The following is a 15834-nucleotide window of genomic DNA, read 5'->3' as shown; positions in this document are numbered from 1 at the left end:
CTGGCCTGGTTTCTCTGGCTAACACAAAACAGGTGTTTGGTGCTCCTCTCTGACATATATTTATACTGAAATTTAACCATAATAGTTGCATAAGAAGCAACTTCATCCTTCCCCATACCAAATTTTCCTTGATTAACTCTTTAAAAAAGAACATACCTTTAACTAACTTTTTTCCTTCTTTCCTTCTTTCTTCCCTCCTTCCCTCCCTCCCTGCCTGCCTGCCTCCTTTCCTTCCTTCCTTTCTTCCTTTTTTTGTGAGACAGGGTTTCTGCTATGCAGTTCAGGCTGGTCTTGAACTCACGGTGTAGCCCAGGCTGGCACTGAATTTGTGGTAATCCTCCTAGCTCAGTCTCCCAAATGCTGAGATTACAGATGTGCGTCACCATACCTGGCTTTGAGAATACAGCTATAATCTCATATTTCAAAATTTTATGATTTTAAAGTCCTTTAATTATTTTCAGAAGAATATGTGCACTGGTGTTACTGGAAGTAACCTCAAGAGTTCACCTATACAACAGCTGGGCATGGTGGGGCAAACCTGTAATCCCAGCACTTGGGAGGATGAGGCAGGAGGATAGTCACAAGTTTGAGGCTATCCTGGGGTACACAGTTGGGCTACATAGTGAGTTGAAGGCCAGTCTGAACTACATACATAGTGAGACTCTGCCTCAAAAGAGAAAAAAAGTTCACCCATCCAACACCCCATATCAGTTTTCCATCTACTGCCTTTGTCCTTAAAAACTACAGTAGAAAGGATATCATCTCTAGCCATTAGTACCCTAGTCACCTTCTCTCTTCCTTGTCTGAGATAGGTAGGGTCTTGCTATGTTACCCTGGGCTCAAGCAATCCTCCTGCCTCAGCTTCCCATGTAGCTGGGACTACAGGTGAGTGCCAGGTTCCTCTATTTTCTATATTTAGAAATTCAAGGCCAGCTTTTGGGAAGTTCAGAGTAAGTAAAGTAGGTGTCTGTTGCCTGTACCTTCCCCCTTCCCTGTGTGAAAACTTCTCAAGCTGGATGACAGAAGCATAAAGTGCCATATCCAGTAACCCCCAACACTGTATGCTAAAAGGAAAACCTTTGGGAGAACGTAACTGAGGCAAGAAACTTACTCAACATAGTACGTGCCATACTGTGGGTCTTCTATTTTCTCCCAGCCATAAGGAAGCTCTGTAAGTAAAGAAAATTTAGTGAACCGCCAGATTTAAAACCAACAAAAAAGAATTCATCGAGGGAATTTGTTTTATTATACAAATACTTGGGAGTCAGAAAGCCGAATCTCATTTTCAAAGAACAAACATAGTTAAGTCTGAGTGGCTTCTTCAATAGGCAAGGTTTATCTAAGTAAGTAATTAGAATCCTAGAGCAAAAGCTGACATTAAACTAAAAAGTGTTTATCTGAATCGTAAGATATAGAATACTACTATTAAAAATCACTGTAAATATTTTAAAGAAGTTTAGTAATACTGACATGAGGCACATTTAATCTGTAGTCCAAAACAAGAAGCAGCTGCTTGTTAAAATTTTTTCCTATTACACATAATCATTTCTCTTATTATGTTCTGACCTGCTTCTCAAAGGAAGGCCCAGCCTTGGTTTTTTTTTTTACCATTTTAAGCAGGCAATCTGAATTTGTTTAAAACCCAAGGAAGCATCTATTTTTCTTTACCTTAGCTTGACCTCAGCATCTGGAAGAAAACTAATTTAATGATCACAAGTGCCTTGTGTAATGTGTATATATATAATCTGTATTAATGCTAATAAAGAAATAGCTTACATAGCATTATTATAAATGACTCCAAGAAACTGACTAATAAAATGTAATGGGAAAAGGTTAAGGTAGTTGAATTTAAGATAGCTGAAAAAATTTCTGGCCTTTCCAACATAAACTGACTCTATCAAGAAAGAATCCTTTTTTCCTTCCCACTCTGACTGCATTCCTTGAAAAGTTAAGGTTTATGAAGAACCATCTTATTAGTCAGACATGGACTAAACTGGTAGGAATGTTCTAGCGGGTAGTTGCAGTGCTATCAATTATATATGAGTTGAGTAAGAACGAACTTTTTAAAAACCTACAGACGTACATGATGGTGTTCTACACTTTTATTTTCAGTTCCTTCACAATGCTTCTGCTGCGCTGAAAAATATGCAAATGAAATACGCTGGACAGCAAACAGATTTACAATACATGAAGACTTCACTAACTTTCCATCACTGAGCCTTATCTGTAACACACTGACTTTTTAGTCAGAATTCCACTATAATGAAATTGTCAAGCTACCAAAACTTTTTTACTCTAATACAATCATTACCCTTCATTCAGAATAAACAAAAACAGATGACTAGCCTCTTAAAACTTCTGAATTACCCTTATTCCCTTTCCCCAGCACGCTTGCTTTTGCATGTATGTGTGTGTATTAGTTGGTGATTTCGCTGCTTGATTAGTTTTTGTGGGTTCCCTTTTGAAGGACCTGGTGGAAAGATCTGAGGTGGAAAAGACAAAAATAGTGGAACTAAGAAAACTGAAATATGCAAAGAAAAGAACAACAAAAAACTAAGATACACTTCAGTTCACTTTGATTATCTGCAGGTACAAAGCAAATGACCATCAGTTAAATAGGTATTTTTTTAACCAAGTAACTGTTACAACAATAAAGATATTTCTTGGATTATATCTATAAAAAGGCACAATAACAGTATTACCAAATATTTTCATTACTGATCTTCTAAAACAGAGATTTATTTTATTACAAATGTTCTTGAAATAGCATGGGAACGGAACGGCGCTGAGTAAGGATGGACTGAAAGTTACACCACAATTTTATCTATGCTTTTTCTTTAGGGAGGATTGCAGAGAGAAGGAACCACAGAGACAGCTGAAACAGTCCATTTCGCATTAGAAACATTTGTAATATTTACTAAAGAGGGCTTACTAATAATTAATAAGGATAAAAGATCAACATAAATACATTTCAGAGTTAAGGCGAAGCTGATATAGCATTATAGTTAATACTTAAAGCAATCAGTAACCAATACATTAGGTACAACTCTTCTATAGGAGAGCAAACAAATGTGGCAATTTATCACCTGAGTTACTTTTAGTAATATTAAACCTCACTGCTGGTATTATTAGCAGTGTTTTTCTGGGGTACCTTAACGCAGATAAATAACTGGTTTGTTATTTGCCCTTTTAAAATGCAGGGAGTAAAAGCAAGACTAAAATACCTAGCAATTTTATAAACGACGTGTGTATCTGGTGACCCAACTAATTTACTCATTTTATTCCTTCATCTTCTCCCTTCTCTTTCTTTCTTCTTCTTCCCTCTGCAGAAGTGAAAGTTAGAAACCAACACAGGACTTTACCTCAGAGTTCATGGTCTAGATAGGAAGAAAGATGAGACAAACAGCAAGATAAAGATAAACTTTCTGGAGTGAAGACCAGTGACACCGGCTGTCTGGTGGGGCTACCTATCAGGAAAACCTTTGAAAGAAGTTGCTGAACTTAGGAAAAGGGATGTTTTTCCAGACAGACCCAAAGGCATTTTCATAATTACAAATCATTTGGTAGCCTGGAGTGAAAGAGAAATGAGTCTTATAACCAAGTCCCAGATTACAGCAGTCTAAGAGGGCCAGGTTAAGAAATTTGATTTTTATTTTGATGATGACAGAACTGTGTAAGCTGGAATGTAACATGATTAAGTTTATATATGAAGAAGCTTACGAGCATCAGGAACAGGGAGGAAACAGAAGGTGTGGAGTGAGAATAGAAGATGACAAGAAAAATATTAACAGACTAGATAAGAAATTATGGAGACTGTAACTATGGCAGGAGTAGTAAGAATCGTGAGATGGAATGATAATAAAGATAAATAAGGCAAAGTAATACGATTTAATGACAGCTATGGGGACTAAGAGAGGAAAGAGAGAAGGAGGCTAAGACCATTTCTAGGAATTTGGCTCTTCTGGAGAAAAGCGATATACGATCAAATATTATATATTTGAGATAAGAAAAACCTACACTAACAAACCATCTTTTCCTGTGTTAGAAGTTGAACATTCCCCAAAAACACTGATTCAAAAGGCAGAACTATTTTTGGCATATCAAGCAGCTGGCTGTTTCTACGCCCATGAATTTATCCTCCTTTCTTTTCTCTTCCCCAGATAGGGTTTTTCTTATTTAAATGTATGAATTACAATTGCTGTCTAATAGTGGAGCTCTATTCAGCTGGTAATTTTCTTTTATCATTCTCTGAGCACAGAAATGACATCAACATTCAACAGACTTATAAGCTGCCTTTAGTAAAAATTTAATCTTTCTTTCATGGTAACAGAAATGGGATGGATTGGGAGCAGAATGGATTCCTGATGCTGTATTTTTAAGATAACGACTTAAACCAAAACACTAATTATTTTATCTGAATGGAAAATAAATATGTATATCAATTAAACCATCAGATACAGTATAAAGACACAGTTGGGTTCTGAATATCAGAAGACTGGGAAATAAAGGACAAATTTTAGAACCTGAAAGATCTTCCTAGGAGATCTTAATGTTTAACAGAAAACAATATTTTAAAATATAAGATTCTTAAAAGCAAGTAAATAAAAATAAAATCCTTCGTTTAAACTGTTCATATCTTTTTGGCATCTACTCTGCAAAGCATGAGGGAGAATATCACCAGAAGTCATTTATAGTCTAACCTGAAAATAGACTGTTACGGGCTAGTGTCTACCAACTGAGGGGGAGACAAAGTGTACAGAGAACATGGTGAAGGTTGCCTGAGGATAAAACAAAAAGGCTCAAGGTTCTACTCGAGGGTTCTCCACCAGATCAAGCACAGGCCATTTAAGAAAGGTGTGCCCAGTTGCAGGATGGGAGAGAATCCGTAGGAGTGCAGACTACTGCTGAGAAAATAAGTGAGGGCCTCCCTGAAACTGGCTGAGAAAAGAGGCTGATGAGACCCTAGAACATATGTGCAGGACAGTTCTCAGAGCCCTGGATGTGCACTTCTCAGAACTAGAGCGGATTTCTCACTGCATGACCTGGGTGCAATGTCAGCGTGGGACATATGAAAAGGAAACACTCGCCATTACGAGCTCGCCATTGTGCTTCCTCATGACAGCCCACTCCACAGAGACGGCGAAGCTTTTAGGGACAAGCGCGCACACTGTAAACCCAAACCCACTTACATACTGTGAAGTTCCAACCTTGCAGTTTAACCTGAATAATGAGATTTTAGTTTAGAAAAAACAACTTATACATGAACATCTTATGTCTCAAAGAAAAACAACACATATGCCATAGGATTTCCATCATGGCATGGTATTTTTATTTTTCCTCCCTTTTTACTTGGCCTAAACTCCTTCCGCAGAGCCCATTTTTTTTTCCTCACCCTTCTGCTTTTTTCCTACCTTTAATAAATATAAAGGCTTACCAATGTTTATAATTGTTTTGTTCCATTCTTATTTGGGACAGAAAGGATCCAGAAATCATCCCTAGGAGACTCTAGCACCCCAGAAATCTGGTAATATTGCTAGAATATTGAAAGCAATTTTTCTTATTTTATCTTATGAAAGATATAATTATGATCACATTATATATCATTCACTTCTGAGAATAAAGGGAGACCCTAGCATAACAGGAATAAGTTTGTTAATAATTGTGCTAGCATAACAGGAATAAGTTTGTTAATTCTGGGCCAGCAAAGACATATGGTCACCCCTAATGTAAAGAGCATCGGGGGACTTGCTCATTCTCATTCTTGAAATTCCATAGAAAAGATAGGAGGAACATTTCCAGTCTCCCAGAGCCCCCTCAATTTTTTCCCTAAGAAAAAAGCACATCTCATTTGACTGGTGAATTCTATAGAACAAACTCGATATGCCTGTGCAGGACTCTGCAGTCTTGCTGGTTCAGATGCTTGCCTGCCTGCCTGCCTGCAGAGGTGCATTCTGGTCTCTCCTCCACACTGCCTGCATCCTAGGAGGAGGCCTGTGACTCAACAGAGGCCGGCGATTGAGAAATTAACTCTGCCCCTGCAAGGGTGAAGTATCAGTAAGCCCACATAGACGCAGGGCTAAAGCCACATTCACTCAGCAGCTGGCATTCTGACCCTCTCTGTCTGTCATCGCTGCCTTCTCTCTTGACTACAAACTAGTAAATGAAGACCGGTTTATTATTTATTGCTCCTCCCCAAAATGTACAGACTTACAAAATATTTCCAAGAAAGGTGAACAAATCAATCTGGAGGACAGAGTAGAATCTTTCTTTTCCTTTTCTCCTCTTTCTCCTTCTGTCTCTTGCCTTATTCTCTCCCTTTTTCTCTTTTTCCTAACATTTAAGACTCTGCTAAAGGGATCTATACAGGTAAAAAAGACAAAGTCACTGTTCTTAAAGTGCATCACCAGCTACAGTACAACTGCTCCACTAGAGATAAGTCATGTTGTTACGGGGCACGCAGAACACCTAATTCTGATACGGAAGAGAACAAATGGGGAGGCCACAAAGAAATGAGACTTTAAACGTGAGTCTGTAAGAATGATCGGCATGAGCCAGGTGGGCACAGGGAACAAGGTTGGGTCCTGGCAGAAGAAACTGACATATGACAAAGACAGAGAGAAAACTATGCCACACTTATGTCATAAAATACCCTGAAAAGGATTTATAGACTATGATTCAATTTTTAAAAAATCTTTAGTACTTTACCAAGGAGTATGGGGTTTATACTGACAATGTGGAGCAAGTGGAAAAAATAGAGTTCTATTTTAGAAGTATTAGATTTAGCAGTGTGAGGTTAAATGTCTCCAAGGTTTTCTGATCATATAGCCTTCTCAGTAAAAAAAATTTGAACATGGCCAAGTATGGTGGTACACACCTGCAGTCCCAGCACTCAGGAGCCTGAGACAGAAGGACTGTCACAAGTTCAAGGCCAGCCTGGACTACATAGAGAGACAGTATCTCAAAAAACTAAAAACAAAGAAGGAAAAAAGAAAAAAGAAAAAACCTGAGCATGTATACTTAAAATACATATTTACTCATGAATATAATACAAAAATATGAACATGTACCCTCAAGATATACATTTACTCATGAATATCTATCTATCTATCTATACACTATATACTATTCTACTATATACATAATACAGCATATGCAAAGCCAGGTATTTAAAAAGGAGATGACCAAATAACTGTCAGCATTTTACCTCAGGGTCATTAAAAAAGTGTCAACGTAAGCATTGTCTTACTATTAGCTTGGGCAGTGTCTTTGCAGAAATCTTTTAAATCAACATTTCTGTTGTGTGTGGGCTAATTTAAAAACTATAATGCCACTTAACTCAGCACAAGTAAACTGCAAAATTTCACAGTACCTTGGACAAAAAAAGCTCAAGGGTGTCACACCCATGCTCATTTACCCCTCCAGTCACTGGGCGGTGTACGGAGTCATTGGACATATGGAGAAGTATGAGTGCCACGATCCCTCTGTACACGAAGTAATATTGAAGCTTAGTTTATATACATTTCCTCTGTACTACAACAGTTTGAGTACCACCATTTTGGAGACATGCAGCATAAAGTACATACATTAAAGGGGTAGAAGTAACTACAGGAAGACCAAGAATAATCCAAATGTGTGGCAATTAGAAAAATCTAAAGGAAGATACAATATAAAGGAAAAAGTGTGGAAAAAGATGAGCAGAGAGGACAGATGGATAAATTGCTATGTGAATAATCAAATGTAGGCCAGGGAGCCAGCCCAGTAGCAGCATGCTTGCCTACCATGTGCAAGGTCCCGGATGTGACTTTCAGCATTGGAAAAAAAAAAAAGAAATAAATGTCACAAAATGTTAACTGTAATATCTCAGTGGTGGGCACATATGTTACTTTACAATTCTTTCTGTTTTTATATAGTTTTATATATACATAAACTTGAATAATAATGTATTGGCAGAATGAGAAAAAGAAAAAGCAACAGGGCTTAAAAACTATAAAAGGAATAGGGGCTGCGGATTTAGCTCAGTGACAAAAGCGCCTGCCTGGCAAGCGCAAGGTCGTGAGTTCGGTTCCCGGTACAGGAGAAAATACAAAAACAAAAAACAAACAAACAAAAAAAACTATAAAAGGAAGAAGTAGAAAAATAGAAAGAAAACATGCTTACAACAATTTTGGCCCAGATGATTATGAGGATGGTACACAGAAGAGGTACAGGACTGGCATTAGGAAAAACATGTCACATTTAGTTTTAAATATGTATATTTGGGGCCGGGGGATATAGCTCAGCAGAGCATTGGCCTGGCATGTGTGAGGCCCTGGTGGTTAGATCATGAAGACCAAAAAAGTGTCCTTGAAGTGCTAGCAGATCAAACAAAAACAAAGGCTCTAAAGCAACAGGAAACATGAAAATATAATTCAGATAGAGGATAATACTAGAAATTTAGATGAAGATGCTTATTGCAGTAAATTGACAGTTAAAGTGATAAGAATAAATAACTTCTACCAAAGAAAACAAGAAAAGGCAGAAAACTGAACTAAAACAATTAGAGGTCAGGATAAGGAATGGACTTCATCAAAATAGACTGCCCTGTAAGACTAACAGGATATTAATCCAACTCGGCAATATTAGATATTCTATTTACCTTCACAATGGTTAATTTAATCATAACAAAGAATTTATCATTAAAAGTCTTACAGACAAGGGAAGTATAGCATAAAAATCATTTTAAAATCATTTTTTGAGTTGTAATTTACACATAATAAAATGTGGAGACCTTAAGTGTTCTTTCAATGATTAATATAACTGTTCAATTACAAAAAAAGGGTATGACAATTGCATACACCTACATAACTGCTGCCTCAAACAACAGGAAATACCCATCACTGCAGAGAATTACTTCAATTCAGTCCATTTCCCTTCTCCCCCTTTATTTCCTGATTTTATCACCGTAAAGAATATGGCCTGTTCTCAGGTTTTAAATAATGGATATTTAGTGCCTATTCTTCTGTTTCAGGCTTTATTTATTCAACCTGTTTCTGAGATTCATCCATGTTGATGACTGTTATTGACAGTTTTTTCTTTTTATTGGTGAGCAGTATTTCGTGAAGGGAAATTCTCCTCCATTGAGGGATAGATGTTTGTCATTAAAATATTTAAGACAAAACAATTAACTCAAACTAAAAACCTTACCTACACTCAGGTTTCAGCTCCTATGACTAAAACTGCCAACACCATTTCTGCAAAGTCTTTTTGAAGAAATTTTTTCATTTCTTGAGACAGTGCCTCGTGGGAAACTGCCAAAAGTTCCCCAAAACGTTCACACAATTTTTCATCCTCACCAACAATGAAGTTCTAATTGCCCTAAAAATCTCACCAATCTTTGGTTATGTCAGTGTACTTGACTTTAGTCCTTCTGGAGGATGAGGATGGTATCTTCAACCCTCCTCATGAAAATGAATGTATCTCACTGTAGTGATGATCAACGATAAACCTCTTTTTATATTCTTATTAACTATTCTTCCCTTTTGTGAAGTAGGTAAGTCCTTTGGTCATTTAAAAAAAAAAAAAAACAACTTTATTGGGAGAGTATTTTTAGGCAAAAGGAAGACAGTAAGAATAGGGGAGGAAATAAGGGGAAGTATATGATCAAAATATATGCATATATGAAAGTATGTACCACAATGAAACCCAATATTTTATATAATAGGCACTAATAGAAATACACTAAAAAACAACTTAGTTGAGACAAATTTTACAAATAATTCATCTGTTTTAACTATATAATTCAATGATTTTTCATAATTTACTCAGTTGTACAATCACCACCACAACCCAGTTTTAGAATATTTCCATCATGCCAGTTAGGCCCCTGGAGCTGTTAGCAGTTCATCTGCACCCCCATCTTCAGCCCTGGGAAATTACTAATATGTTTTCTATTTATATAGATTGCTTACTCCCAACAAAGAAGTGAGACAATATCTGGTCTTTTAGTGTCTAGCTTCTTTCATTTAATATCATTTTTGTCCTGGTACTGAGGATTGAAACTAGAGGCTTATACATGCTAGGCAAGCACTCTACCATTCAATTACATCCCTAGACCTTTTTAGTTTTATTTGAAGACAAGGTCTCACTAAATTGCCCAGTCTGGTTTAGAATTTGTGATTCTCCTGTCTCAGCTTCTAGAATAGCCAGGATTATAGGTATGCCTTACCACACTTGGCTTAGCATAGTATTTTTGAGAATCATACATATATAGTATTTTGTTCCTATTTACTCCGGAATATTCCACTATAGAGTTGTATCACATTTTATTTATCCACTTACTGGTTAATGAATATTTGAACTGATTTCGCTTTTTGGATTTGACGAACAGTGTTGCTATGAATATTTTCACATAAGTCTTTGGGTGGACGTATGCTTTTATTCCTGTTGGGTGGCCACTCAACGGAGTGAAGTTATTAGACCATTGGATAAATCTTTATTTAACTTTCTAGGAGACTGCCAAACTGTCTTCTAAAGGAGGTGTGCCATTTTCCATTTCACACAGCAATGTATAAAGGATATTGTTTAATCTCTACCCTCACCACCATTAGTTACTTTAAAAAAAAGCAGTCATTCTAGTAGTTGTAAAGTTCTATCTCATTATGGTCATACTTTGTAAACAGCTGAATGACCATAAATTTTGAGTATGTTTCATGTGACTCTGGGCCATATGTAAAATGTCTTTTTAAATATTTTGCTCATTTTGAAGTATGACTGTCTTATTACTGAGTTGTAAAATGGTTCCTTACAAGACTCTGAACATAATTCTCTTGTTAGATATATATTATGAAATCTGCAACTTGGTCTTCATTTCCATTTTTTTTTTTTTTTTTTGAGAGACAGGGCCCTGCTACGCAGTTCAGCTAACTGACCTTCAAAATTCACTATGTATCCCCAGCAATCCTCCTGCCTCTGCCTCCTAAGTGGTGGCATTACAGGCTTGCACCATCACTCACAGTTTAGGTCTTCATTTCTTAGTGGTGTGTTCTAATGAACAGAAACTTAAAATTTGTACTAAGTATAAAATATAGATTTTTTTCTTCCATAGTCATGTTTTTGTAGCCTGTATAAGAAACTTTTGTCAATCCTAAAGTCATGAAGACTTTTCTCTGTTTTCTTCTAAAAGTTTTATGGTTCCAATTTTTATGCTTAACTAATTTTTGTGTATGGAGTGAGGTATAATGAAGGTTCATTTTTCCATGTGAATATCAACTTGTTCCAGCATCATTTGTTAAAGACAATTTTCTCTCCTCATTGAATTGATTTGGCACCTTGGTTGGAAATCAAGTGACCAGGTATGTATGTCTCGATCTCTGAACTCTGCATTCTGTCTCACTGACCTAGTTGTCTCTCTTTATATGAGTATCAAGCTGTTTTTACTACTGCAGATTTACAAATCTTCAAATCCGGTAGCCTATGTCCTTCAATTTGCTTTTAGGATTATCTGGTCGATTGGAGCCTTTATATTTTCATGCATTTATTTTAGAATAGGCTTGTCAATTTCTTCAAAATATTCCATTTTAATTTTTATTGGGACTGTACTGAATCTAGATATCAATTTACAGACACTAGACAACTTTAACAATACTGTATTATTCAATCCATAGACATATTATATCAATTATTTTAGGCCTTCATTAATTTCTTTCAAAGATGTCTTAATAGTTTTCAGTGTTGAGAACTTGCATCTTTCAATAGATTTGTACCAAGATTTACAGTTTTTTTATGTCATTATAAATAGAATTATAAACAATTCCATTTTTAATTGTTCCTAGAAAAACTCTTAATATTATAATCATGCTGAACAAAGTATGTGGAAATTCTGTTTAATTTCAACTTTTTATCCCTGAAAACAATTTGGGATAAATTCTATATTTATTTATAAAATTTTATTATTGTATAAAACTTATAATACACAATAATTAGCATTACTAGTTGAAGATTCTGAGAAAAATAATTTTTCTAATAATTTTTTACAGTGTGTGAAGGAGATATTACAGACTTTCATTGAGTTTCTTTTTGCTTTAAAATTTTCTAATTTTAGCTAATTATATCCACAGGCAGTAGCACATCTATCTAGTACATACTAAATTAAATATATTTTTGAAGACTCGGCAGACATGACAGACATTTTGTGGTTGAAAATGTGCCTAATATATTGAATATTTATTTAGAACTTTATTTATTTATTTAATTTTTTTTCCGTACCAGGAATCGAACTCATGACCTCGCACTTGCCAGGCAGATGCTGTGCTGCTGAGCTAAATCCCCAGCCCCTATTTAGAACTTTAAAAGTGTGTCTCTAGAACATGTGCTTTTAAAAGGGCAAACTTATTTCTAAGACTTTTTGAAAGAAAAAAAAAGGTAACCCTCACAGAAGAGATAAATACAATGCCTCATACAATTATATAATGATATAATTACCACAGTGAATTGATTATGAGCTCCAGCCACTCTTATGTGCTTATGCACATTGTGGTTTGTTTAGGGATTTGGAAAACATTATCTAAGCAAGAAGAGGAGGAACAGATTAAGAGAGTAAGCATGAGAAAAGGTTTCTGAATTTCTACCTCCATCTTCACAGTCTTCGGGGGCTTTGGCTCTCTTACACAGACGAGGATCCAACCAGGTGGTTGTCTTGGTATTGTGGCTGCAGAATAAAGACCTCAATTAGAAACAGTAAAATAAAGTGGGAGAAGGGTACTTCAAAAGCAAAGATTAAAACTGACTAAGAAGCATACGATGTTGGAACATTTATCTCCTAGAGTCTCCATTTGTATCCCTCAAATTCAGCAATTCTACTGTTCTTGGTTACTTCAAAACTGTCATAAAGGAAAGGTAACATCAGAGGCACTGATTTGAAAATGAGGATTTTAAAGAAAAGATCAAATGCCAAGTACAGAATAACACACTTATTTAAAGCAGTCAGAAAAGTTTCAAAGAATGGCCACATAACCACATACTATGCATTAGTGAGCTAGCTATACTGAAAACCCTGCTGAATTCCTTCCCATCAAAAAAGTATATTCCCTTCAAAAATATATTCAATTTGTAGGCATTGTGCTGGGGGCTGGGGATGCAGACGCCAGCAAACAGGATCTCTGTCCTCACAGGGACTCTTTAAAACAAAAGACAATTTTAAAAAGTTTTAAAGTGATTGTTTTTCCACCAGCCCTCCCCAAATATATATATATATGGTTATACTCCACTCCTCAAGCTATGCCTTCATCTTCATGAACCCCATAGGGGGAATAAAGAGAAAACAGAGATCCCAGCCCTGGCCCTGCCCCTTTTCTATGAAGTAGGTCAAAGATGCTTTCAGAATCATATAATTTTATTGCAGGCCATAATCACTAAGCTTCAAGGTTTCAAGCAGTAAAAAGTAATGCTAAAACAAACTACCAACTGCTGAGTAGACAAAAAGTGTTACTTTCAGTCAGAATTATAAGGATATTATAAAGAATAAAGTTATAGAAGAAAATATATAAGAAGTCAACAAAATATAACCAGAAGTTATCAAAGTACTGTGATAATAACAATGTAAGCAACTTATCTTTCCTTGGCGTCTTTAACTTGAGATAAACTCAAACAATCTCTAGGAAATGTAGCCCACCCTTAGGACATGAAGCCAGTACTTTCAGGGAATTAATCATATCTTCTGTACCTTTTATAACTCTTGAGCTACACGCAGAGTGACACTGCCACTGCTGGGTATGACACTACTTGAAAGTCCATGGCAGAAACATTTTGGGGAGATAGTGAATAATGGGTAATCTATATAGGAAAAAAACTGAGTGTTTCTAGAAAGTCTATGCTATTTATTCTATCAGAGGGGTAATCTCCACGAATGGAAACCAATTAAATTAACTTGAGCAAAGGAAAGGGATCAAAATTCAAGGAAGCCTAGGAGCACAAACATGGTTTTAAACAAACAAACAAAAAACATCAAGCATAGAAATATCTTGCTAAACCAAACTCAAATTTGCTACGTGAGAAAAGCTTAATTTTGATTTATTACTAAAATAGCAAATGTAAGTACTATACTAGGGTTTTACCTAGTATTTCCTAAGGTAAAGAAGTTCCCAAAGGGGCTAGTCCTGAAGAATAAGAACTAAAGCCCATGGGCCTACATTTATGTTGTTTTCTTACAATTGCTTATTTTAACAGAAGCAATTAAACAGATCCACCATATTAATTTAACATGGATCAAACAGATTAGCTATAGCGAACAAAACAGCTTTATCTAGCAGTAAATATGCAACCACATTCTGAAGATTAATCTTTTACCCAGTTGCAAATATTTCTCCCATTCTGTATGTTGCCTTTCGCTCTGCGATTGATTCCTTTTCTGTGCAGTTTTTCAGCTTGATACCGTCCCATTTGCCTGCTCTGTTCTCTTGCCCATGCTTTTTGTGTCATCTCCAGAGGTCCTTGCCAAATCCAGTGTCATGAAGCTTTTCCCCTTGTGCTTTTTCCTCTAGGAGTTTTATAGTTTGGGCCTTACATTTAGGTCTTTAGCCCATTTAAATATAAAAACATTTATAAATCCATCCCCTAATCATTTACTAACATCCCCATTTGTATGATAAAAACCTGTTAGACTCAATGCCTTGTAATGTTTTTAATGATATCTCCACACTTTACTTCCAGATTTAGTCCTAAGGTCAGCATGAAAGTCAAAAGTGTATATTGTGCTTGAAATCCCCTTAAATTGTCCAAAGAAGAAGTATACTTGATTGTATCTGTTTTATATAATCCTGGCCACCAATGTTCATATAAATTATGTATACATGAGAATGTGTCATATGTGGTAAAAAGACCACCATATACTCAAATTCTGTTTTTTAAATGCTAGAGTCCTACCTGGTATAGCAAGATGCTTACTGTATGGGGAAAATCTGAAATCAGATTATTTGAGGAAACGGATTCAAGTCCCTCACCCTTGATTAATTTCTCCTTATAATATATTCTTTGAGTGTAGTGCCCAGCCCTCTATCTATCTATCTATCTATCTATCTATCTATCTATCTATCTATCTATCTATTTATTGTGAGACAGGATCTTGCAAATCATTGAGTTACCCAGGCTGGGTTCGAACTAGCAATTCTCCTGCCTTAGCATGCTGGGACAACAGGAATGTACTACCACACTTGGCTTCTCAGTATTTTAACTCTTACTTAACTGTCATAGTCTATAACTTCACTGTGTTACTATTCTGCCTTTGGACAAGTTAAAGGTGAGAATTATAGCTAAATGAGAACATAAAAATTATTCATAATAAAACTTCCAATAAATTATTTGCATAATATCATTCTTTGGTATATATAACACAATTTAAGGTTGAGTAAAATCATGTGGCATTCAGTATCCCTAAATGCTGTACTGTTTTTCAATAAAATTGTTCTTTTTTTTGTACACATATTGTATCAATGATTGTAATCATCAGTGATATTTTCTTCCTATATTAATTATATTGTCTGAATACATCACACCCAAACTCTAGGACTAAAAATATTTAGCTAGGTAATATGCCACCCATATTATTCTAGAAATACTCATAAAGTTGGACAAAGTACCTAAAAGTTAAAAAAAAGCAAAGTAAATGCCATTTATACGTCACATTTTTTCTTCATTAGTAATGAACCTATTATTCCTTCTACTATAAAACCAGAAGTCAAATACACTATTCTTTTATCTAAGTCAAATAAAAATGAAATGTCATCCAGGGAAACAATCAGATTAAGAGTCAACCATTACTTGTATAAAGAAGTTTTTTTTTTTTTTTTTTTGGTACTGGGA

The 15834-nt window shown here is 35.7% G+C and overlaps 1 protein-coding gene across 1 annotated transcript in view; it reads right to left on the bottom strand.

The window, feature by feature from the left end:
- Magi3 (membrane associated guanylate kinase, WW and PDZ domain containing 3) overlaps positions 1-15834 on the bottom strand; it is a gene marked incomplete at its 5' end in the record, with an annotated part of 238408 nt that overhangs the window by 48420 nt on the left and 174154 nt on the right. Inside the window, 2 exon segments of the mRNA XM_005388980.2 lie at positions 1112-1169; positions 12606-12685. Coding sequence (XP_005389037.1) covers positions 1112-1169; positions 12606-12685 — 138 coding nt within the window.

This window comes from Chinchilla lanigera, unplaced genomic scaffold, assembly GCF_000276665.1.
Source record: "Chinchilla lanigera isolate Chin_1 unplaced genomic scaffold, ChiLan1.0 scaffold00034, whole genome shotgun sequence".
Taxonomy (NCBI): Eukaryota; Metazoa; Chordata; class Mammalia; order Rodentia; family Chinchillidae; genus Chinchilla; species Chinchilla lanigera.
This window is presented reverse-complemented; position numbering and strand designations above follow the sequence as displayed.